General features: G+C 39.4%; 1 protein-coding gene across 1 annotated transcript in view; it reads left to right on the forward strand.

Moving 5' to 3' along the window:
- The first annotated feature begins 179 nt into the window (after positions 1-179).
- fer1l4 (fer-1 like family member 4) overlaps positions 180-24,733 on the forward strand; it is a 30,396-nt gene continuing 5,842 nt past the window's right edge. The window contains exons 1-36 of the mRNA XM_080891717.1: positions 180-338; positions 2,125-2,180; positions 7,244-7,332; positions 7,885-7,984; positions 8,076-8,173; positions 8,302-8,346; positions 9,107-9,271; positions 9,380-9,440; positions 10,319-10,450; positions 10,530-10,592; positions 10,694-10,778; positions 10,859-11,027; positions 12,423-12,600; positions 13,269-13,455; positions 13,857-13,936; positions 14,785-14,910; positions 15,127-15,193; positions 15,867-15,973; positions 16,213-16,321; positions 16,619-16,847; positions 17,275-17,407; positions 17,499-17,599; positions 17,721-17,808; positions 17,896-18,012; positions 18,124-18,276; positions 18,649-18,856; positions 19,076-19,200; positions 19,537-19,671; positions 20,898-21,071; positions 21,347-21,457; positions 21,563-21,724; positions 21,863-22,034; positions 22,183-22,295; positions 22,421-22,537; positions 22,829-22,868; positions 23,161-23,261. Of these exons, the coding sequence (XP_080747843.1) occupies positions 260-338; positions 2,125-2,180; positions 7,244-7,332; positions 7,885-7,984; positions 8,076-8,173; positions 8,302-8,346; positions 9,107-9,271; positions 9,380-9,440; positions 10,319-10,450; positions 10,530-10,592; positions 10,694-10,778; positions 10,859-11,027; positions 12,423-12,600; positions 13,269-13,455; positions 13,857-13,936; positions 14,785-14,910; positions 15,127-15,193; positions 15,867-15,973; positions 16,213-16,321; positions 16,619-16,847; positions 17,275-17,407; positions 17,499-17,599; positions 17,721-17,808; positions 17,896-18,012; positions 18,124-18,276; positions 18,649-18,856; positions 19,076-19,200; positions 19,537-19,671; positions 20,898-21,071; positions 21,347-21,457; positions 21,563-21,724; positions 21,863-22,034; positions 22,183-22,295; positions 22,421-22,537; positions 22,829-22,868; positions 23,161-23,261 (4,275 nt within the window). The 5' untranslated portion in view covers positions 180-259. The remainder of the gene's footprint in view (positions 339-2,124; positions 2,181-7,243; positions 7,333-7,884; positions 7,985-8,075; positions 8,174-8,301; positions 8,347-9,106; positions 9,272-9,379; positions 9,441-10,318; positions 10,451-10,529; positions 10,593-10,693; positions 10,779-10,858; positions 11,028-12,422; positions 12,601-13,268; positions 13,456-13,856; positions 13,937-14,784; positions 14,911-15,126; positions 15,194-15,866; positions 15,974-16,212; positions 16,322-16,618; positions 16,848-17,274; positions 17,408-17,498; positions 17,600-17,720; positions 17,809-17,895; positions 18,013-18,123; positions 18,277-18,648; positions 18,857-19,075; positions 19,201-19,536; positions 19,672-20,897; positions 21,072-21,346; positions 21,458-21,562; positions 21,725-21,862; positions 22,035-22,182; positions 22,296-22,420; positions 22,538-22,828; positions 22,869-23,160; positions 23,262-24,733) is intronic.

The following is a 24,733-nucleotide window of genomic DNA, read 5'->3' on the forward strand; positions in this document are numbered from 1 at the left end:
TCCTGGAACAGGGTGCAGGTAAACTCTGCAGAAGGCTGGAGTGTGTGCGTGTGTGCTTTCTGAGGAGGAAACTAGTTGAGCAACTGTATTTGCTTTCTCAAACATTTAAAAGGTCCTGCCCTACACACACTTTAACAAGACTAACTGTACAGTCACACACACAGTTTCATACCGCTGAAGAGGGAAGACGGAGAAGAAGCAATGAGTCGACTTCATAAGGACATGATGTAAATAGACAGAAAAACAGGTGTCTGTTATCATGTCCATCACTGTGAATCTGAAGAGGATCTTTAACCTGCCAGGGCGATCTGACAGAAAGGTCGAACTCTGCTTCAGAGGTCGGTAACACACAGCAGCAATGTCCGCACACACCTTTGGTCTCTTTGGCACATTAAGTGAAACAAAAGTGTGAGGACACACATGATCTGTGTTCTTGGTTTGCTTTATTGAACTTCTATCGTTTTTTTTTTTTTATCGTAAAAGTAACAGTACCAAACTGTAAAAATGCAACAGTCTAAATTCTGCATAAAAATACTGAAAGTATAAAAACTAGCAGAAAAGTGCCAATAATTTAAAACAAGTAAATCCAGAGTATTACATTTAAAAGGTGCATTACTGATTTGGAATTATGGGTTTTTATTATGGTGGCAGAGCAGTGTAGAGTTCATTGTCACTGCGTTACATCTTCTGTTTACATTTGAGACTCTGACGTTAGAGAGAAACTGTTTTTTTAAACTTCAGCCAATCCTTGATTTTGTTCTGCTTCACTTCCTCTGGAGGGACACTGGTAAGAGGAGGAGGAGAAATGGGAACAAATACATAAACTACAAACAGATGTCGCAACTGAAACAAGGGAAAAGTTATTTTAGCACTGCTGGCATGTGGAGATTTATTTATTTTGTTTATTTTTAAGCTGAGAAATTCACTGCATGAATTTAAATTTCATACAGTGAACAAATAAGAAAATCAAACGTGGAGCTCAGATGACGAGTAAAAACACGTTGAAGCTCAAATGATTGACAGGATTAAAGAAGCATTAAACTACACAAGGATGATGTTTATTGTTTAGGTTCACATTTCCAGTGTTTTTTTGTTGTTGTTGTTGTTGTTTTAATAAATTTTATCTAGTTTTTCCTGATATCTAGTGACGATTTTTTGATGTGGTCCGAAGCCAACTTCAGTCTTGACTGAAACCAGCTTATTGTTTCATTATTGCCAGTAGCTGTACTGGTGTAAAACAGAAACTGCTTAAATCAACTTTTAGGCTGTGTTAAGAAGAGCGTTAAAGTGTACTCTGTGATGGTCTTTTCATTACAGCGTACAGAAAAGTTTATTTGTCAGCATTTGAACAAACATTAAATTGCTACACATGTACACGTATGGGTGTTACTCAGTCAACATTAAAATAAGTCCCTACACTGCAGAGGTGAAGCATTCAGATGCTGATGCGTATATTATCAGGGATTCAATTAGAAGTAAAGGCGATGCATTTAAAGTATTTAAGTAACTGTGACCACCACACCATTATAAACTGGTTTTAGAGTGTTTTATTGATGCATTAACGTGTAAATAAAACATTGCTGTACTTCAGTTGGTGCTTTTTTGTAAGATCTTTATAATTTTTTCATAATCTTACAATCTGTTTATTATCTCATTCTAACAACTGATCTGGTTTGGCTTTTGTAATAAATTCATACTATGATGACGATGAAGTTAAAATAATTAACAGTGAATGAGCGTTTGGCCAAAATATATTTATTATATATATTATATATAATTATTGTAATTATTAAAATAATGCCATTGACATTACTTTGAATTAAATAGTCATTAAAGCTGTATTTGTAAATGTCAGATAATTTAAATTAAAACATATTTACGGTAAGATAAGGATCACTCATTTCTGTGCAAAAAAACAATGAGGTACATTTTTTCTGAAATGTTGCAGCTTGAAATGATGAAAATTACAGCAAGTTATTGAATTACACATCTTTTTTTAAGAAGAAAAAAAAACATAGCCACAAAGTGGAACATTAGACAAGGCAGTATTGTTTTATTGCTATGTTTATATTTCATTCACAGTGTGCAGACAAAAGCATCACAGTCTGTCTGTCTTTCCTTCAGGTTTCACCCATAAAACCAGAGTCCTGCAGTGTGAGAATGTGGCCATCTTCAATGAGGTCAGTAAACCATATTATGCTATGGACATGCTCATGCCATTCAGAAAAGCGCCAGCTGGATGTATCCCTGTAAGCATATTCTGCAGATGAACATTTACAATCTCGAACCAAAGGATTTTTGGTGCTGGAAGCTTTCTGGTTTCCATCTGCTTTTTTCTTGTTTTCTGAGCACCATTGAACAATCACAGGCATTAGTTGGATTTGGGTAAATGGTCTATGCAGACCTCCAGAGTCTAAAGTTACCAGGCTAGCTTACCCGTCCTCATAATCCCCAGATGTATAGTTACCTGACAAATCTGCTTTCCAAAACTATCTTCAAACTATGACCAGTTATAAACCCAGTTCCTTGAAACCTGCATTTTTCTCTAATGATCTCCAGGGGACGACTCCTCTGGTTGCACGAAGATGAGACTGTCTATAAAACAATGGCGCTAAATTGTATTTTGACTTTACTATGGAGTTTTTATTCTCAGTCTGTATTTTAAAGTCTTCCTCAACACAGCGAGATATTTAATTTGTAAGTTAGATTAAAGCAGGGGTTAATATAGCTGTAACAAAATTGCGATGGAGAAGCTGGCACTTTATACCATCGCTCTCAGTTTCTCAATTCAGATCCACAAGTTAGTTGTGTCTGATTAAAAAACAAACAAAACAATCAAAAAAGAAAAGCGTGACGAGACCGGCCAAAATGCTTAGCTTGCATTTTCCAAATAGGAGGCCACAAATCAAAGGGAGGCATCACTATCGATCGCTCGTTTCTTGTGTGACTCTGGCGTTTAAAGAGATGTCTGTTCAGATGGGAGTGCGGAGATTAGCCTTCATTCTAATGGAAGCCCTCAGACACATGATTTATGCACAGGTTTGTGCAAACACACTTTTAGTAAGTGAGAGCATTTGAGATTTCAGATCAAATGATTTTCATCCTTTCTGTCTGTACTGGTCTGTACTTGTTTATCGTTATCAGGACCACGTTGAACTCGCAGGGGGCTGTTTGACACGTCAGACTTGGTTTTAAGAGGACAATAAATGGTCAGTTTGAGGCTCCTCACAAAGACAGAAACGCTGTGCGCGTGTTGGAGCTGGTAGCTGCTGCTGTTTGCCTGCTACAGATTGAAACTATTTTAATTAAACTGATATGAGAGTGTACCCCTCCTATAGTGCACACACAGCCACTCCTTCAGCACACACGCCTGCTACTGGAATGAATTGACGTTAATCTGCTTCACTCTGTTAAGACAGATGTGATAGATGAATCCATCCTCCTGGCATGGCTCACGGTCTGTTAGCTGGTTGGTCCACTAAACTGATCAGGTCTAAAATATTTAAACAACTCAACATGAAGGTTTTGATAGACATAACAGCCCATCCAATCCTAGACTGAACTACAACACTGGACTGATAGTTTTGGTTTACAAACCAAACCGACATCAACAAATTCTGCTTGTAATCTTGTGACATTTGGTACAGACATCATGCAGAGAGGCTGTATTGTTCAGTTAATTCTGATTCATTCTCAGGGATGTAACTACCATTCACAGTCCTTTATAATCTTTATTATCAGGTCATAGTTTGAATTTATCTAAAGCTGTCATTTATGACCAAAACCAAAAAGTCCAACATTTTAACTGTATGACATGTATGTGTGGCATTTTATCGAGCTGCTACATTTATAGTTGTAACTGTGACAGGATTCCTTCCGATAAGCTTTAAGGCGACTTTTATACTTAGTTCACACAAAAGAAAGAGGTTTAACAAATTGACATTATTGTGTGAATAAAATGTCATAAGACATGAGGAGATTCAACAAAGCTGACCAACTACCAAACCGAGAAACTCGTGCAGAGATTCTTTCCTAGTCTATTAATTATTTAATGACATAGAAGGAAGACAAGAATATTTCAGTGCACAGAGGCAGAAACTGTACTTGAAAAAGAAAGCAAACACCATCAATTATACATCCTGAATATGAAGACAGCAACGGGCACCTTTTTCTAGTTACTTGTGTTACAAGAAAAGGCTACAAGAAAAGCCATCTGACCGAAGTTCTTAAATGGGAACCATGACCACGGGCTAATCAGAAATTAATGCCAAAACCAGAAATATTTACGGGGTCTTAAGTATTAAAAGTATTTTGATTGGAGACAGGCCAGCATTAGGAGATGGAGATGCCCAGTGAAAATATGGTGATGACATTTAAGCACAGATTCACCCATGAGGTGAGCTACTAAAATAAAAAATGTTTAAAATATTTTAATGATATTTATTTATTAATTGGGAGGCACAGTGGTTAGCACTGGTGCCTCACAGCAAGGAGTTCCTAAGTTCAATTCCACCACCAGGCCAGGGTCTTTCTTTGCAGAGTTTGCTGTTTGCCCAGTTTCTCCCCGGATACTCCCACAGTCCAAAGACATGCAGTTAGTGATTAATTGGAAACACTAAATTGCCCATAGGTTTGAATGCGGGAGTGAATGTGAGCGTGAATGATTGTCTCGATGCATTATCCCTGTGACAATCTGGCAACCTATCTAGGGTGTACCCTCCCTCTCGCCCTTAGAAAGCTGGGACAGGCTTCAGCACCCCCGTGACCCTGAGAGGGATAAGCAGAAGAGAGTAGATATTTATTATTTTTCATATTATGCGTTCTTCTATTTTATTTTTAATTTAAATATTTGTTTTAATGCACACACTTCAGTTTAACATGTTTCCAGGACAGAGCACGACACTCATGTGCTGCATAGAGAACTGTTCATTTCCAACTAATGCCCCTAATTGGGCTTTTACATCCAACATGCGCACACTTTAGTTTAACAAGAAAAATATTACTACATTTATAAAAGTGCAAAAGTGTAAAATCGTATTATAAATAATGAATAATTGGCTGCAGTTCTGACTTGCTTTAAAGAAATGAGAGCTTTTGACATTCTTCCAAAAGAGATATATCTAAGAGGATACATCTCTGCCACATGTCAGAATACAAGTTTATGGTACCTAATGAAGCACCTGGCAACATTTCTGGGCAGCAGAGATTTTGGCAGCATTGCTGTGACACAGTGTCAAAAATACTCTCTTTAAACGTGACTCTCGCCGTATTGCCATCTTTGGTGTCCCAGTGGAGTACAAACGATTCTCCAACCGGTTAGATGGAGATCTCACCTCATTATTGGCAATGTGACACCTATTCCTACTCCATCAGCAATGCTCCCTCCCATGTGCAGTGGCTCTGTGATACAATGTCTTTTCTTAAACCTGATACGATCAACCATTCTCTCTGAGGCAAATCCCACAACTTCTCACATGTGGAAAGCCTTCCTGACACATTTTAGCTCAGTATAATCCCCGTCTCCAGATGTGTCCCCATCCATGTTCTCCCACCTTCTTGATTTTGTATCTATTGACTTATTAGTTTTTTCTTTTTCTCTCTTATTGTTTCTTCTGTGATTGATTTTAGAAGTTGAAAGGCCTTTCCGACAATAAATACATTAAAAGAAAAAGAAACACTATTGCATGATTTCAAAGATGAAAAAAGAAAGCCGAGTAAAAGCCTCAGTCTCATTACATAACCTCCTGTTTGTTGATAAAGTAATACAGAAACCTCTTGTGACGTGATCATGAGTATCTGAGTATATATTTCTTTGCTTCTGAGTCAGACATCTGTTTGTTCTTCAGGTGTGACCAGGTGAGTGTATCTGTGTGTGTCTGCCACACTATGATTAACAGCTGAAGTGGAAAATGTCCAAAGTTCTTTCCTGGATCTAGATTTAATTTTTCTGTTTGTTTGAGGATCAAATTCTTTTAGTACAACAATTACAAGATGTCATGGCTGAGAAAACGGAAATATTAACATTTGAAATAAAAACTGAACTTTTACAAATAAATGAAGCTAAATAACTGTGAATCATGATGAGTGATGGATCCTGACAGATTTGTTTCTTTATGACTTTTATCTGAGAATCCCAGCATGCTAATTAAAAATCATGACGTAATTGTCAAACTGCATCATAGAACCATATTTTGCTTTTATCTATGCTTCAGATACAAGAAGTGTGACTGAAAATGTCGGCACCGGAGGCATTGCACAGTAGCTGATATAAAGTTTTACACAACAAATGTGTAAACCAAGAATATGAAGATGATTTGGCACAAAGATAGTGTGGTTTTATTTTTATTTTTCCTTACTTTTTCACATCTCTTTATTGAATTTTCAAATATATTCTGGTACATAAAAATACACCCCCTATTCATCCCAACTCCTGAACTATTCCCACCCCAGTAGGCTACAGTTATGGTTTTATGGATGTATTATTTATTTTCACAATAAAATGAAGTACAGCTTTCTTTTCTTTGGGATAAATATTATTTTTTGAAATTCTGAGTGACTTCTATTGAAATAAATTCCAAAAAATATTTTCTAAACTGTAAGAAAATCACTTAACCCAGATTTTTGACTCAAAGTGTCATTTTTTCCCCTTCTTGTTTCCATTTTTTTTTTTTTTTACTCAGACTTACTGGGTTTTTTTGGTTCAATCACTGCCTCCAAAAATGTCCTTAGTCAAGGCACTGAAAGATTAATGCATAATGTTTTAAACGAAATCAGGTCAGTATAAGTGTAAAACTGTGGAAAACTCCCGTTCTTGATTGTTTTATGTTGGGGATCTTAAATCTTAGAGTGTGTTTTAAGACCATTAATGGTTTTTGTTTTGAGTCCAGTGTCTTTTTTTAAAGAAGAAATTGTACAAATGACTGCAGCTCTGGCCAAAGACAACTTCAATGTTAAAATGTTTTTTCGTGTCAATTTCTACCAGCAGAATGATAGAAATAATCTCAAAACAAATCTACTTGTTGTCGTTGTGTTTAGATGTCAGAGGATCTATAGTGTGTTTTATAGTGTATGGAAGCATAACTACCATGTTTGTAAACCTCTGAACGAAGCTCAGTCATCTGAATTCAGTGAAGAAGTCGTTAAATACATTCAAAACTGTGTGTGTGTGTGTGTGTGTGTGTGTGTGTGTGTGTGTGTGTGTGTGTGTGTGTGTGTGTGTGTGTGTGTGTGTGTGTACTTGCAGCATTTCCGATGGCCTCACTACGGAAAAGAGATCAGTACTGAAGTTTTGACCGTCAGCGTTTACAACTGCAGTAAATTCTTCTCTAACAGGTAACACACACACACACACACACACACACACACACACACACATCTAACAGATTAACAAAAACGTCATCATCACATCTTATTAGCAATTTGTCATAATGAAATAGTAACTAATAATGATAATTAATAGTAAAAGATAAGTCCTTGGTGAGTTTATGGGGTGCTTTCAATTATTATGATGAACACTCACACGTCTCTGCTGGGAGGACCTAATAACATAGATTATATACACAGAAATGATCATATTTGGATTAGAGGGTGGAGTACTAACCCTAGCAAGCCTGATTAGCATCCTTCCATCCATGATCTGTGCAATGAACAGACACAGATTTGCTAATTATTGTTATTCAGCCCTGCAGTTGCTCCATGAATAAGATGTGAGAAAAATGAAAATGAAGTAATGAAAAGCACCTGTGGTGTTAGAGTAGAAAGAAAAAGAAATTCAGTTTTGACATGTTTATACATTTTTACTTTCTCTATATTGACTAAATTGTATTTTTAAGCGTAAATATCAAATGCTGTTGTGTAAGTTATACTGAAAGCTTGTTTTTGTAGACTGCTTGGGAAGCTGATCATCAGCCTCCAGCATGTCGTGACTTCTGGGAGGTTGGTAGTACGGGAACCGCTCACTGATGCCAGCTACAGCCTGACTGATGTGAGGACGCACAATCACACACGGTGCTGTATGAAAGTCTGGATTTTAAATGCAAACACTTACCTCTGGTTACATCTCCTTCTTTCTGTAGATCTACATAGAGCTGGAAATTCGGTTTCATCCACTTGAAGGAACCGCAGGGACCTGGGATGGACGGGACTTTCTGAGCATAGATGAAGAAAAGGATGAGTAAGTAATATATATGCTGGACAGAAAAATCTTTTTTTTAAATCTCATCTGCAGTAAAGACCTGTTTTATGAAAGCGGCCACTGCAAGATGTTTTTAGCTTGACTAGTTTTGTTCTTTTGTTCTTCAGATCAACTCTGGTCATCAGAAATGAAGGAGCTGATGACATTGAAGGGTGAGAATTAACATCACTTACACAATCTTTAAAGTGAGCTGACACCAAAGCCGCTCTGTACATAGAGTAAAACTCTTCCTCACAGGAGTCTCCGATTCATTAATCATTCAAGCTTTTTATCAAGCAGTCAGTCTACAGTAATGTCAGTTTATTTATTTTTATAGCCCGATGCATCATGCATAAAGATTTAATGGGCTTCACATGCATAATAGCATATTAAAAATAAAACAAAAGAAAATAAATATTTAAAGAGTCACTGATATATTCAAACAAACAAACAAACAAACAAACAAAAAAAAGCCCAAAGATACCACAAATACAAAACAAAGAAAAAGAAAAAACAAGAAAATCATCTCAGGCTTGATGATTAATTAATCTCTGCTTCCATCCACCTCGACTCCTCCCTCTGTGGAGGCCATAGGTCTATGATAACATCATCTTCCTCATGCTTTCCCCTCATCTTTCCTTCATTATTTTGAGTCACACTTTCGCTCCTTTTCATGTGTATAGAAGTGTGTATGTTAGAATGAACGTGTGACCCTATGTGTCTGCGTGCTTATCTTTGATATGTGGCTTTTATTCAAACTAGGAAACACTTTGTAAGTCAGTGTTTTTTGTTATTATTATTATTCACAAAAGTGTGGCAAGCCTCTCTGACCATTCACGGTGTCTCACTCTAGTCCAAGCCTGTGCACTGCTGGAATAACGTTTCTGTAAATCGTGGTTGAGTTTGTCACTGTGTCTCGTATTTTCCCATCAGGCAGCGGACAATCGGCCGCCTCGATCAATTGGACAGAGAGGCTCGGCGCCTGGGGCAGAATCTGCTTCCGAGGGATGAGGAAGACGAGGATGGTGATTACGATGATTACGATGATGACGTGATGGACATGGAGGCTTCGAACATCATCTTTACTTCTCTGCTGAGGTAAATCAGGTTACCTTCTCTATGTTATACTACCTGTAGCTTATCTGAGTGAAGTTGAAATGATTACTGTCTGCTGTTTTATGTGTGTGTTTGTGCGTGTGCGCGCAGTCGTTGCAGGCCGCTGTCTAAAAGTTCTGTTGGAGCGATGCCCAGAGTCCAGAGCTTCCAGGTGAGTTCATGCAGCTATTTATTTCTGAGGCTGGTGTTTACAGGACAGGTTCAGGTCAGGGATGCCAAACATGCGGCACGCAGACCACAACCTGTTCTCAAGATGGGTCCAATCCAGCCAACTGCCTGGCTTTGCAAAGAGACAAACCTGTAGGAGAAGAACTTTTGAGTGTATTTTTGAATATTGGAGTTTTATATTGGAGTTAATATTTTTTATTATCTGTTTTGGTTTATTTCTTTACATACCATGAAACAAAAACACATTTCTTACAGTTTTTATGTAATGGTCTTACTCATCTGGCTACCTAGTCAACAAAATGGGATGCACATAGCCCATAAACTAAGATTTGACAACCCCAATTAAGTAATTTTTCCTCCTTACATTTGCTGGGAAAGTATTAGGAATCTTGTCCCAGGTAGCCATTAATTAAAAGATAAAGTTTGTCTACAGGATAGAGAAATGCTGCTGTAGTCAGTGAAAGAAATCTGTCAGAGTATTTCATAATTAATCAATCATACATAGAAAATATTCAGTCTTTATCAGTGGGAGAAAATGTAAAACCTGTGAAACAGTTAAAAGTCCAAAATCTGTGCCCTTCACATTGTCCAAAACACTCCAGTGGGCCAGATTTGAGTCTTTTTGTCAGGCCAATTCTCGCCCCTGTACCTTATGTTTAACACCAACATGTGCTTTAGATAAAGTCAACAGACAGACCTGGATATCACTCAGTCCTCTATCATTACACACTATAAAGACCATAAATTTGAATTGTGTGTGTGTGTGTGTGTGTGTGTGTGTGTGTGTGTGTGTGTGTGTGTGTGTGTGTGTGTGTGTGTGTGTGTGTGTGTGTGTGTGTGTGTGTGTGTGTGTGTATACAGGTAAATGTGAACATCCTCGAGGCCCAGAAGCTGGTTGGAGTGAACATCAACCCTGCAGTTTTCATCAGCGTAGGAAACCAGAAAAGACACACTGCAACTCAGAAATCCACCAACTGTCCGTTCTACAACGAGGTACAGTGGAGTGGAGATCAGAGCAGAACACAGTAGACTGCAGTAGAGTCCATCACAGTTTTTTTTTCTGTTCTTTCAGAACTTCCAGTTTGACTTCCAGGAAGCTCCACAGACTTTCCTTGATAAAGTCATAGAGATAAAGGTCAGCTCTATTAATTTTCCAATTGTCTCTCATGATGTTGCCATGGTGACATACTTGAGGGTATGGCCTAAGTGAACACCTGTGATGTTTCTTCCTCTCAGGTGTTCCACAGGCGGACTTTGGCCTTCCTGTTGACCCACATTGGAACCTTCAAGATTGACATATCTACCGTGTACAACCAGCCGGGTATAAGTACTTTTCACAGTGTGGTACTCTGATCTGACTACTGCAGTACTCACTGACCTCTTTTCTCTCTGCCTCTCCAGACCACCGCTTCTACCAGAAGTGGGCTCCTCTCACTGATCCTGCAGATACACGGTCGGGGATCAAAGGTTATGTCAAGGCCAGCCTCAATGTGCTAATGAAGGGGGATACTCTGAGCATGCCCAGTCTGCCACCGTCCTCCTCGTCTGGAGCCACCGAAGACATTGAAAAGTCAGTTCTAATGCCGTATTGGAATCATTATTAGTCCTCATGTCTTATTCACCTTTATTTCAAACAAGATTAGTCCCTATCATTGTAAAAACAATCAATAATAATCATTACCAATAACATAAAAAACAGAAGATGTAAAGAGAACCTGTCATTTCTAGTCTGATACTTTTATTATTATGCAGGAATTTGTTTTTGTCTGAAACAAGCAGTTTTAGTTCCCTTCACACTCAACCTCCCTTTATACATGGCCTTATTGTTGCCCCTCATAAGCAAACGGTTTGAACAGCAGGTGCGTTGGGCTTCTGTATTCACAGGAAATGATTGTATTGGCTGCACTCTGCTGCTTTCTCTGGCATCATGTCGAGTCCCAACAAGTCATCTCGCTCATCTAGCTCTTGATCCATCACAATTCAGTGATAAAATGAAAAATGTGGCAATGAGGACCTCAAGTCATTCTGTGTTTGAGTAATTCTGAGCAGTGCTGCAGGAGGAGCAGTGATTTTTGTGAATTTTAGCTTGCCATGGTATAGCAGTCCTTGGGCCAACTGAGCTAAAAACTGCCTGATACTGAGTGTTTAGACCAGTCTAAAGCCCATTTTTCCCTAAATGGAATTATTTCCACATTTGCTGACCTCATGTTTAAAACAAAATTATTTATACACCCCCTAATTTGAGTATGAAAAATACAATAGCGTCCTTGTTTAACAAAATAACACAGTCGTGAATGCAGAGATTATGACTTAACAAGGCCACCTCAGTCCTAGCAGACCCCTAAAATCAAGTGTGGGCACAAATAAATCAACACCACCTCTTATTGTTCTGGATAATTTACCTAATGGAAGCACTTAAGTATTATTAAATTCTGTTCTTTTGAATTCTTTTGGCGACAGAGAAAAACTGGACTCAGAGTGGCCAAGCTCAAAAAATGATCTTTATTTTACATTTCCGGAAATGGAGACCTGAACACACAAACACACAAGCTCAGGTCTGAAAGCATTAGAAGCCAGCACGGTTATATAGTTCTGCTGCACGTCACACAAACATAGTTTCGATATAAACAACTCCTTCTGTGTTACTAGTTTCGCTTTTTCTGTCTAGTTTCCTGTGATTTATTAATATGTCTCTGCACTAAACTTCCCCTTTCTTTACTTCAGGATTCACTGTGTTTAGATGACGTGATGAGATGGGGTCGTCTGTCTTACTAGTAATTTTGCTCTTTATTCTAAAGGTTCCAGTTTGCTAACTTTTGTCATGAGTTCAACCACTAAACTTATGGGCGCATCAAATCTCAGCAAAACAAAAATGCAGATCTCGTTGTGAACTATTGAATCTGAGATTGATAAAAACATACAGCACACATCATCAGTGGGTTGTGATATTGTGTTTTTCCTGCAGGAACTTGCTGCTTCCTCGTGGTATGCCTTCTGAGCGCCCCTGGGCTCGGTTCCGTGTCCGGATCTACAGGGCTGAGGGTTTGCCCACCATGGAGGCGGGGCTAATGGCCTTTGTGTCTGTCACTGACAGGACTGTATTCATTGACCCCTATGTGAAGGTGACCTTCGCTGGCCAACAGGTACTCAGATATATAAATGTACAAATGTTGTTTGTGGTCTGAGTGCTGGTTCAGAAGCATTGCTGAAACAAATTTTCCTGCATTTCAACTTGTGTACCAAACTTTGGTTTCTGCTATTGTCACATCTGCAAGAAAAACACAAACAGGATGTTCACAGCTTTATAATATTCATAGGTCAGTCCTAGAATTGCATTAAACTTTTTGTGCTCATTTTCAACTCTGTTTAGTTTTGCTAGAGTAGCTTCAGAGATTAAAATCATCCTTACCTACATTTTAATGGACTTGCTTAGCTCCTCCCCCTTCAACCCAACTTTTTTCTAATTAGTTCACCTCCACAAACAGAAGGTCTGGACAGCCTGCAGGTTGGGCTTTCATACTGACAGCCTAATCTTGACCACATTAGGGATGTTCCTTCTGACTGAATAAATACAGAACCAGGAGTAGAAAGAACTGTCTGATAGTGAATGTTTACAGCAGTCTAAGGCCTCCTTTCAGCTTGAAGGGTTTACTTGTACATACACTGACATCACTATCTGAATTGTTGGCCATGTATCATATATCACAGAAAATATCGGAAAGCAGAATAGGCTGTTTTTAAGTTGTTTTGCTTTTGATAACAATGTTTGGAGTTGTCACATTTCATAATCTTTTTGTGTGTCTGCTTTCAGGGGGAAACATCTGTCGCCACTGCCACCAACTGCCCAGTTTGGAACGAGGAGATCTCCTTCATTGAACAGTTTCCTCCTCTGGCTCAGCGAATCAAAGTTCAGATTCTTGATGACTCTAAGATGGGCGACATCGCTTTGGCAACTCACTTTCTTGACTTGCAGCAGATCTCTGACCCCACCAGGAATGGTGTGACCCCAGATTTACACTGTCTTAATAAAACAATGCATAATGTTTTTTTTCCTTAATTCTATTAAAAAATGATGAAAAACTTGAAAATCAAATCTTAATCTGCAAAGATAACCGAGTATTTGTCACTTTAACACTTCCTGCTCACTTGTGGTAGGAACAAAGCTTCAAGGAAGCTGTGATCAATGATTAAAAATTGTATTATTGGTAAACTGAAAAGTTTTAAGCAAAGCAATAAGTATTGACAAAATTTTGTTTTTGTCCCTTTTAAATACAGCCAACGTTACATGTTTGGCATACCGACATTATTTGAAAAACGTTATTTTGAAAAATGTATTATGCTAAAATGTATCATACCATTAATTGAAACAGTAGAATTTCTGTCCCTCCTTTATCTGCAGGATTTAACCCCACCTTTGGCCCAAGCTGGGTTAACCTTTATGGATCTCCTCAGAACTCCACCCTTGGAGATGTCCACCAGGTAATCTACACCCAGCAAACCAGCATTAAGAAAGGCAGTATTTTGCTCTCTATCTGAAAATAGGATGGAGATGAATATTTGTTGTTTGCCTCATTCAGCAAGTTTAGTTTAGCACAAAGACTAAAAAAGATGGTAAGAGTTCTTCTGGCTTTATCTAAAAAAAAAATATATAAAAAAAATCTCCTCTACTATCCAAAGTCCCCCCAGAACTAACAATTGTGTTGTCCTTAGACAGAATAATATTGGCTACTTTCAACTACTGACAGTGTGTACGCTAAGCTAATGTAACCTAATCAGCTGCTGTTTAAAAACCTCCAGGCATCTTGTGGAGTCATCCGCAGGAATAATATGTAGCCTTTGCAGGATTAAAATAATCGTAACTAGAGGACTTCACGATAATTTGTAACATAAAAACATCACTGCTTTCACAATGCTACTTGGAAGGAGAAGAATATTACTATGTTGGGAATCTAAAAACCCGCCCAATGTGTCCCTGTGGTTTGGCAACCTCAATTAATTCAATTACAAATAATAAAATACAATCTCTGAGGGTTCAGGGACAAATTCAGTGCTAACATACCTACATTGCTTAAGACTTCAAAACTTGCCCACCTAGCAGCCCTATCACATTAACATTTGTGTGTTTTATGTGTACATGTGAACTATAGCATGCAGGTCACGGCTTCAGCAGTAGTAAACCTATGCGAATACTCGTTTTTTTTTATGGACTGGTGTCCTACCATGTGTTCTGGGTGGGTGTTTGGTATTACTTTCCAAAGGGAATGTGGAGGGGAAAAATGTAACAATGACAATATGTATACTGATATATCTTTTGTTCACTTCTTCAGGCTTTGAATGAGGGTCTGGGCGAAGGACTGTTCTACCGTGGCCGAATCCTCCTCGCTCTCTCCATGGAGGTCTATTCTTCCTCCTCAGCCATCGCTGCAGACACAGGCTCTGCTGCCTTGGGAAAGGTACCTGAACAGCTGAAACTTCAGTATCAGTCAAAACAATTAGCAAACACTTCAGTTTATCAGCAGTATTTTCTATACGATGTTTCGCTCTAATCAGGATTTTGGATCTCAACAACAACATCATGTAATACAATGTTATTTAATTTTATTGCTGGCCTGATTTCTGCATTAATGACGTTACTAATTCATTTCTGAATCTATATTTTGCCCTTAAAGATGAAAGGAGCCCTGAGTAAGCTGGGATCGAGGAAGAAAAGGAGCAGTAAAAAAGATAAGAAGGAAGGTCAGTCTGCTGAAACTGAGAGAAAATAAACTAAAGTAATGTCTAAGCTGCCAAAGTGCATTTTTTTCAAGAAAAATTAGATCACTGGAGATGAAGGGACCTTTTCCAGTCAGTTTCAGCTCTGTGCTTTTGTGCTTGGACTCACTTTGTATGAGTCTTGATGCAGACCCCTAGTTCCTCCTCTGACTGATTCACCTTCCAGCGTCTTGTTACCGATTGGCTCACCCATCTCATAACCAAAAGATCTGGACAGCAGGTGATTGGGACAGCAAAGCTGTGCACCTGACATGACCATAGAAGGGTTATTTACTTTCTTTGACATCATACAGATTCAACAGTTGAAAAAAAGTGCATTTAGCACAGTCTGAAGCCTGAGAAAAAAAACCAGGACTTTATGACCTCCCCCAGTGGCAACTTAATGAGTTTGAAGTAAGAGGAAGTGAATTCAGTTGTGGTGAACGAGAAGAAATTTTGGGGGCAAAACTGTTTCACTGATATTCTCAGACTTCTTTGAAAGCTGAGCTGAAACAAAATGTTTTATCTTTTAACACAATATGTTTTCCTTTATTTACTCTGGATAATCGAAGCCAATGACAAAAAGTATAGTTAGGATAAAAAAATAGGTTAACTGTACAGAATAAAGGAATCCACTTGTTTTGCTTCCTTCTTGTAGCAGCAGCATCTCAGGCTGCTAGTGGACCTGATGAGTCAGGGGAGGCGAGTGTTGAGGTACCAGAGGCTGCGACTGTGGATGTCGAGGAGATCCACCCTCTCCCAGAGGTGAGTACCAATTATACTGTGATAGCTGAGAATATTTAAAAAATATATATATATACATATTTTTTATTCTGTTTTCAACACTGAGATCAAATTTGATCTTTTCTCATTGTTTTGTTTCTGCTCTTCCCTTCTCTGCATACGTAGAGAAATGAACGACACACTATACATGATTTTTTTAAATTTCTAAATTGTTGGGAATTTTCTGCTCATCACTTAAGGGAAGTTATTTTCCTCCTCAGGGTCTCCTGGGACAGAAGGAGGAGTTTCTGCTGTTTGCATCTCTGTTTGAAGTCACAATGATGGAACCATCTGTAGGAACCAAACCAATAACCTTTGAACTCTCCATAGGTAAATGTGGTGGTCAGTTTGCAGGATATGGGAACTGCTGGTTTAGTCACTGTGGGTCAACAGTTAGATATTATCTTCACTGATAGTTTATCTGATTATTATTTTCTTAGTAAATTGTTGATATCAGAGATTGAGTCAAATCCTGTAAATTGATAGCTAGACGGACCTTCTGTGGTTGTGAGGAAGAAACCACAGATTGCAGTGGCCGCTCTGGTTTTCGCTGCCTGGGGCTCAAATTTCACATTTTATTTGCAATGGTGAATCCTTGAACTCCAGGTACTGATGTGTTTTTCCCAGGGAATTATGGGAAAGCAGTACAGGTTAGGAAGTCAAAGAAGAAGCAGAGCAAGGAGGATCTGAGAAGGAGCAGGGAAGAGCTGAGGAGCAGCAGAGAGGATCTGAGCGAGGAGACTCGGAATCTGCTGGATTCAGAGGACGAGCTGGACCGAGAGGAGGTTCAAAGTCCTGAACCTGAGAACAGATCTGTGTCTGCTGCCATGAGGCCCCAACCCACCGAGTACAGCAGGTAACCTCTGCCCCCTTTAGATTACTAGGACACCGTTCATCACAATTTTCTAACCTTAACTCAAGATAACTTAAGAACATCAAAAATGATTTCTGTTTGGAAAAAGTCTTCCCATCGTTTGTCCATCCCTGGGCAGAAGCTCTGCATTAGACAACTTTCTGCAGAAATAAATTAATCACATTGTGATGACACTTCTGATAAATATTGTAGAGTTCATTCTTCAAATACTATAACCCATGCAGCCCATTAACTGAATTAACCAATGAACAGTGTTGATAGAAGATGCATGTGACCTATGTAATTCTCTGTCATCTCACGTCTTCAAATGATAACCCCGTGTCTTTTCCAATACTTCGATTGCCTGTTTAAGGAGATTTTTTTATATGTGACCCTAACATGACTTTCATTATGTCTTTTGGCCTCTAAGGTCTTTCCAGTGTCTCCAACTTCATCCCCCATTAGTGAAATCGAAGCCTTGTTTGTTTGTCTGGAGTCAGTTTGAAGACCACAGCTTTCGTCTCTATCAGGCTAACTGGCTGAGCAAGATGGCAGACAGGCTGGTGAGACTCGATGGATTTCCAATTTCAAAAATGAAATTATATATATTTTAAGTTATGCATACAGCGCCATCCGTGCTCTCTCTACTTTTAGGAGATTGGTCTCGATGAGGTGGAAAAACTTTTGAGGAGGCCGAGGAGTAAAGCGAAGCAGCGACTGGACGAGGTGCTGCTGGAGCTCGTGGTCTCCTGCAAGTCAGTGTCCTCCTTCTGAAAGCTGTATTAGAAATGATTCAGTTTAGTTTGTTCTGACCTAACTTTATTTGTCTTTTGGTCTTTTCACTTTTCTAATGTTCTCCCTTCTTTCTCTCTGCAGACAGTTCAGTGCTTTCTCTGAAAAGAGATCTCAGTCGCGTCCCAACAACCTCGATAAATGCAGAAGGAACTTCATCAAGAAGAATTTGGTGAGTCTGTTCTCATGTCCTTCCTTTACCCATCACCATCTACCTGCCTGTTTCTCTCTGCCTGATTGAATGTCTTACTTTGTCCAGATCCTGCTGGCCAGGCAAGCAGTCAGGGCCAGGCGAAGGATTACAAGACGGACTGCCAAACAGCGGCTAATGGAGAGCAAGAGATTCCTCAAGAAGCTCCGCCTACTGGCTGTAGAGGTCAGAGTTCAAAGAGTGTGACTGATAGTCACCAAAAAGATGTTAGAAAATCGCTTTATGTACAATATGTTGCAAGTCTGACATCTACTGCCCACGCTGTGCTCTCTTCAGCCCCAGAGTACCATCCCAGATGCTTTCATATGGCTACTGAGTGGAAACAAGCGACTAGCTTACGTCAGGATCCCGGCCTACTCCATCCTGTTTTCATTGGTGGAGGAGCAGAGGGGGCGGGACTGTGGCAAAGTCAGCACTCTTTACATGAAGGTAACCATTCCGTCTCTAGTCATCAGTGAAACCCATGATAATTTGCTTTAGTTAAATCCAGCACTGGTAATACCATTAGGGGCAGTTTGTTTTGAAATAAATTCATAAATCAATGAAACCACACAAATCTGTCAAAACTTATAATATTAACAATATAGGTGCGATAAAAAATAATATAGCAATGATAACATGACAGTAATAATTATGACAAGTCAAAGAACTTTTGTAGAGGTCCATTCTCACAACGGATGAATAAAGTTTGTTTTTACAACAGTGATCTGATAACAACACAGATAATTCATCTCCTCTCATGGTCACGCTCTAAAAACTGATGTTTCCCATTTCATCCCATTTATCTGTCTGTCCTTTTAGTCTCCGGGAGGTCCAGCAAGTGAGATCTTTGTGAAACTTGAGGTCTACCTGTGGCTTGGTCTTACCAAGTACAGCAAAGAGGTCATCAGTTGCCTGCCTGAGGACTTTGTGCCAGTTTATGCGGAGGACATAGGAGAGGGGGAGGAGCAGAGGGGGCTTGTTGATACGGGTGGAAGGAGGAAGCTTCCTCTCGGACTGTCCTGCCAAGGTGAGTCAGCTGAAACGTCTGTGTGTTGGTGGAAGCTTAGCATCGAGGTGAAAAAAATAATCTTATTAGAGAACTAGAGTTTGCAAACATTTAAAGTTCCCTGCAATAAATTGATAAATTTGTACTTCTACATAAAAGCCTTGTAGTTTCTTTTATTTTGACTTGTTGATCGTACAGTTTCAGCTGTTTGTTCATGTTGGTTTTGTTCTTTCTCCACAGACCGCAGGTACTACCAGCTACGATGTCACCTGTACCAGGGGCGTGGCTTGATGGCTGCAGATGATGATGGCCTGTCAGACCCCTTTGCCAGGGTGGTCTTCACCACTCACTGCCAGGTCACAAGGGTAGGTACAGCAGGTTTAACAGTTGTAAGTGCAATGTTTCAAACGTTCCACATTTGAAACATTGAATCGGCAAAATAAAGTAATCATTGAGGCTAAAATGAGCTAAAGTGAGAATTAAGATAAGATAAGATAAGATAAGATAACCTTTATTAGTCCCACACGTGGGAAATTTGTGGGAAATTAAGGGTGACAAAAAATGATAATCATTATTGGGTCTCTCTTTACATTTACCTGCCACTAAAGTCATCTGTTGGTCTGTTTCTTTTTTAACATACTATCATGGGATCTTTTATCAGAGCTCGTAAACTTTGCACCTACTGTTTTTGATATGTACAGATGTTGCCAGACACACTCTCTCCTGCCTGGTGTGAGTGCTTGGTGTTCGACAGAGTTCTGCTAGAGGGAACGAGAGAGGATCTCCAACAGGATCCGCCCCTCATCATCATCAACATCTACGACTATGATGCTGTGGTAATGTTATTTTTTTTCGTTGTTATATTATTATAAAATGTTATTATAAAATAATGCGCTTCATTTTTTTAAAATAGAAAATATTATCTCACACTTAGTGAGAACTTTAGTTTATAAGTTTATAACGGATTCATATACTAATTTCCAGCTCCACATATATATACTTGGACTGTACTAAAGTAGCTTTGCATGATAAACAGTTCAAAATAAGTGTTATTTCTCTTATATTTCACCTTGTTGGAGCCCCCCAGCTCATCTGCTGTCTGACACAAATCTTCCCTCTCACTTAAAGCCACTTTTATACTGCTTGTCTGCTTGTCTCATAAACAGAAGAGTGATAGCTTTTGTCCAAGAGTAGACAAAACTGTTTGACATTAGGCACTTATAGTAGTTTAGCTCACAGGGATTAAGTTCTAAACACTTTGGTTGTCTGTAACTGGAACATCCAACACTGTGTCAGTATTTAAAATAAGGACAGACATAGCAGGTATCCTTTAGCAATCTAGTAGGTGAGAGCTAAATGTGTTTCTGCAGTTGTAATCAGAACTGAACAGCTTTCATAAGTGTTTTTTTAATGAATGGAATCAACAGATTTTCCCTATTTAGACTCTTAGTGGCTCACTGTCATTTTTGCACAGTGAATACCATTTGATTTATCCAGAGGAAGAAGGTGGAAGAGGACCTGTTAGGGTGGAGGTATACACTGCAGAAGAAACGTGAAAGACAGTAGAAGCGAGACAGAATATATGTGGAAAGGTGAAGATGGAATGAGTAAAGGTAGTGAAGATGAATGGCTTTAAAAGGAGTCAATGATCCAAAACAATGAAGAGAGCGCAAGCAGGGTGGAGTGGGTCGAGTAAGCGTCAGGGGTGATTTGTCACACAAGGACAGCAGCAAGAGTGAAAGGAAAGGTTTACAAGGTGGTAGTGAGAACCGTGCTATCATGTTGGAAATGATAGCACCGGCTGGTAGAGAGAGGAAGACGCTACAGATAGGGTGAGATTGAGGAAGATGTTCTGCTATGTCAACCTCATATGGGAGCAGATTTTTTTAATGAAATGTTTTAGTATTTGCCACATCGTCGACTTATTATTAAGTGATGTCATAATAGCTATTGTGTGTGTGTGTGTGTGTGTGTGTGTGTGTGTGTGTGTGTGTGTGTGTGTGTGTGTGTGTGTGTGTGTGTGTGTGTGTGTGTGTGTGTGTGTGTGTGTGTGTGCGCGCAGGGTGGTCCGAAGCCTCTGGGTCGAGCTTTTGCTGAGCCTGAGTTTAAAACCGTGGAGCAGTTGTATGAAAAGCCCCGCCTCCGTTTCTTTGATGTTAACATGGGGAGGGTCTCCGCTGGAGAGCTGCTGGCTGCCTTTGAACTCATCGAGTTGGACTACTCTGGGTTTGGAGAGGTAACGACTGTCAGCCAGTCACAATCTTAAAAAAAGTTCATATTTAAAGTGAGGAATCTGGAGTAACAGTCTTTTTTGTTTCTAATCTGATAGAAGATCTGATGACAAATCTCAATGAATTTGGTTAATAAAATTAAAGAGGAAAAAAGAAAACATGGTCGCAGCAACTAAGTTTCGTTTTCTTTTAAATCAGAAACGTCCTTTTACATAGAGACACAGGTGGTGTGTCTGAACTGATCAAACATAGTGAATACCAAAAACATTTCCCCCTGCAGCCCACTCTCCCCAGCCACGTGGACCCGCAGGAACTGAACTACGATGAAGAGCACAATTTTTACCTGATCCCTGAAGGAGTGCGACCTGTGCTGAAGACTTTCAGGATTGAGGTCAGGCACACATGGACACACAAAGTTTGTTGATGTGACGCAGATGGATAATGTGGACTTTTGGCTTATAGGGCGAGATCTGTGTCTTTGTTTGTGTGCGTTCAGGTGCTGTTCTGGGGTCTGCGGGACCTGAAGCGAGTGCACCTCTTTGAGGTGGAGCACCCTCAGGTGAAGATCGAGTGTGCAGGACGACAACTGGAGTCTGAGGAGATTGAAAGCTACAAGACTAACCCAAACTTCAAAGAGGTGGTCCACTACATGGATGTGGTGAGTTACTAGTTAAGGATGCTAAAGAGAACAATTCTGGTATAAAGAAAAGCAGAATTGTACAAATTCAGAACAGGTGCAAAAATGTAAAATTTCATTTCCTGTCCTGTTTCCTCTTCCTGCTTGTGGTCTGATTAGGAGCTGCCGGAGGAGTTGTACCTGCATCCTCCTCTCACAGTGTTTGTGGTAGAGCATCGAGCGTTTGGCCACCTTGCTCTGGTCGGGTCCCATGTGGTTCAGAACCTCATGGACTACGGCCCGCGTGAGGTTGCTGGGGAGCCAGAGGAGGAAGAGGAGCCCAAGCCAAAAGGTAAGACCTGCAAAATTAGTCTAATGTTGCTCTTTGAAGCTGTTTGCTGAGAATGCAAGCGAGTAACTCGTACTACTCATTTGTTTCCACAAGGTTTCAATAGACAGTTTTCTCAGCATCCTCCAAAAGTTTTTGTGTGTCTTTTCAGCGAAGAAGAGTTCAATGAAGATGGACCCTCTGATGTCAGTGAGGAGTATGGGACTCAGCAACCTTTCAGTCAAACAGTCCAAGATTCCCATCAACCCCTTAAAGCTGGTTAATGTATGTGTGTTAATCTCCCACTCACTTTGCGCTGGGTGTTAAAAACTAGGAACTAGAAAGGTTCAGACATATTTCAAATCAAATTTCAACCATCCACATTTTAAAAATATTTTTAATGTCTTTAGGCACCCCTGAAAAAAATTAGAAATAAGGAGGAGGAGCTAGAGGAGGAGGTGCCTGAGAAGGAGGAGTTAGACTGGTGGTCGAAATACTACGCCTCACTGGAGGAGCTCGAGAAGCAGGTGAGACACTAATTTACCTGTGTACCTGTTAATTTTCCTCATGGACAAAAAGGTTAAATGTTGATATAAATTTCAAACAGAGCCGTGGATACATGTGAGGCTTCAATAATATAATACCTTAAGAATCAATGAAATTCTGCTTAATTAAGACTTTCAACAAGAGACCTTATGTTTAAATAATTTCTTTCCACCGAACATGTGCAAATATATGTGCTTAAGCTTATGAGAAATAAATAATCTCACTAATTAGGACATTTTTCAGTCGTCCTAATGTTCTGATCCCATCTGCAGGCTGCTGAGATTCTGGAGATGGAGGAACAAGCCGAAACCGGTACAGTTAAACGGCTAAATTTAGTTCAAATAATCTGTATTATTTTATATTATTAAATATCAACAACATATCATCTGATTATTTACAAGGATCGTATGTTTAACAGAAAACACATTCTGACATAAAATCTTCTAAAACATGATTTTATTCTGCAGCATTAGGCGTCCCAATCCAGAAAAAATCCCAACAGTCCAAATGTCTAAATATAAAATGTTGATAGATATATAACAGAGAAAGCACGTGTGTGTGTGCCCATGTGTGTGTGTTTAATAAAATGTTCTTCTTTGCTCAGAGGGAGTAAATCTAACCATGGCGAACATTGAAGAGGAAGAGGAGGAAGCCGTGCTTGTGGAGGCTGAGCCTCCCAAACGCAAAAAGATTGCAACACTAAAGGTGTGACTTCACAATCGATCCCCAGCCTGAAGCAGCTGATCCATAATCATAATCTTATGGCCACATTACTAAAAGGAGTCTTTAGGATTCTCTCAGAAAAACAATTACAAACTGTTTTGGTCCCACACTGATATGTTAACTGTGAAGTTGTGAACTTGGAGACCTCCATTCACTTGGATTGATCCATCCATCCATCCATCCATCCATCCATTCATTCTCTTCCACTTATCTAGTTCAGGGTTGCAGCGGGCTGGAGCCTATCCGAGCTGTCTTAGGGCAAGGCAACCTGTCCAGGATGTCGCCAGTCTGTCGCAGGACTAACACATATTCAGGCAATTTCATAAAATCAAAAACTCGTCATAAACATCTTTTTTACTTTAACTGTTAATAAGGTGTCTAAACTCAAGCCCACATATTATATTTTGGCTATATTGGGTTTTAGAAAAACACATCTGTGCATTTAAACGCTTACAACAAATACAAAATCCAGAGAACTCACTGTAAGCTTCTAGAAAAATAAAAACACGGGAACATTTGCAAAGCTTTTAGGGTTCCCCAGTTCCCAACCTTTTCAATCAATCAATCAATCAATCAATCAATCAATCAATCAATCAATCAATCAATCAATCAATCAATCCTTTATTTGTCACATGCAAAGTTTGCACCTGAAGTGAAATTTGGGTAGAAATGTTAAATCAGTTGAAAGTACTAGAAGTTGTGAGTCAATCCACATAGACGTCATTGTTAAAATACTGTTAGCATAAAAAATTACATGTTTACAGGCAGTTTAAAAGGATTAGGATTCAACTTTATTGTCATTACACAAGTATAAATAGAGGGTAACAAAATACAGTCAAACAAAAAAACAAAAAAGTATAATAATCTGGCCCTTTAAAATAACTGCAAATACAACAAAAGGATTGCATTATATTAATGCTTAAAGCAATGCATTATTACAGAAAAGGCCCCTTTGAGTGATTCATGCGCAGCTGTAGCTGGCATCGTTCTGCAAGGCTTCACCTCTTCTTCACTGACCACTAAACTCTGGTCTGGATCAAGTTTGTGGTGGTGATGATTGCCTTACAGAGAATTTTTAATGAATTTACCTCACAAGTGATGTGACTTGTTGTGTGATTCAGTCCATCCAAGCAGACTGACCTCAAGTTTTGGTGAGATAAATTTTGCTTTTCTTAGTCTAGCACTAGTTGGAAGATACCCGTCTGTTGTACCTGCAGATTTTATGGGTGCAGCTTACCACAATCATCTGATAACTTGGTACTCCAGCTTTTTAAATTTGGCCCCTTCTGCCGTCCCTACCAAAGCAGGATGTGGATGGCTATTTTTCTCAGGTGCACTGTAGCTTCAGTTGTTTTGGGTGCGACTATTTTCTGAGTCGAGTTTTTTCCGCAGCCTTGATGCCAATGAGTAACAACAGAGCAGATTTGGAGCTGGGGTAGACTTTCAGACATTTT

Source organism: Rhamphochromis sp. 'chilingali', assembly GCF_963969265.1.
Source record: "Rhamphochromis sp. 'chilingali' genome assembly, chromosome: 9".
Lineage (NCBI taxonomy): Eukaryota > Metazoa > Chordata > Actinopteri > Cichliformes > Cichlidae > Rhamphochromis > Rhamphochromis sp. 'chilingali'.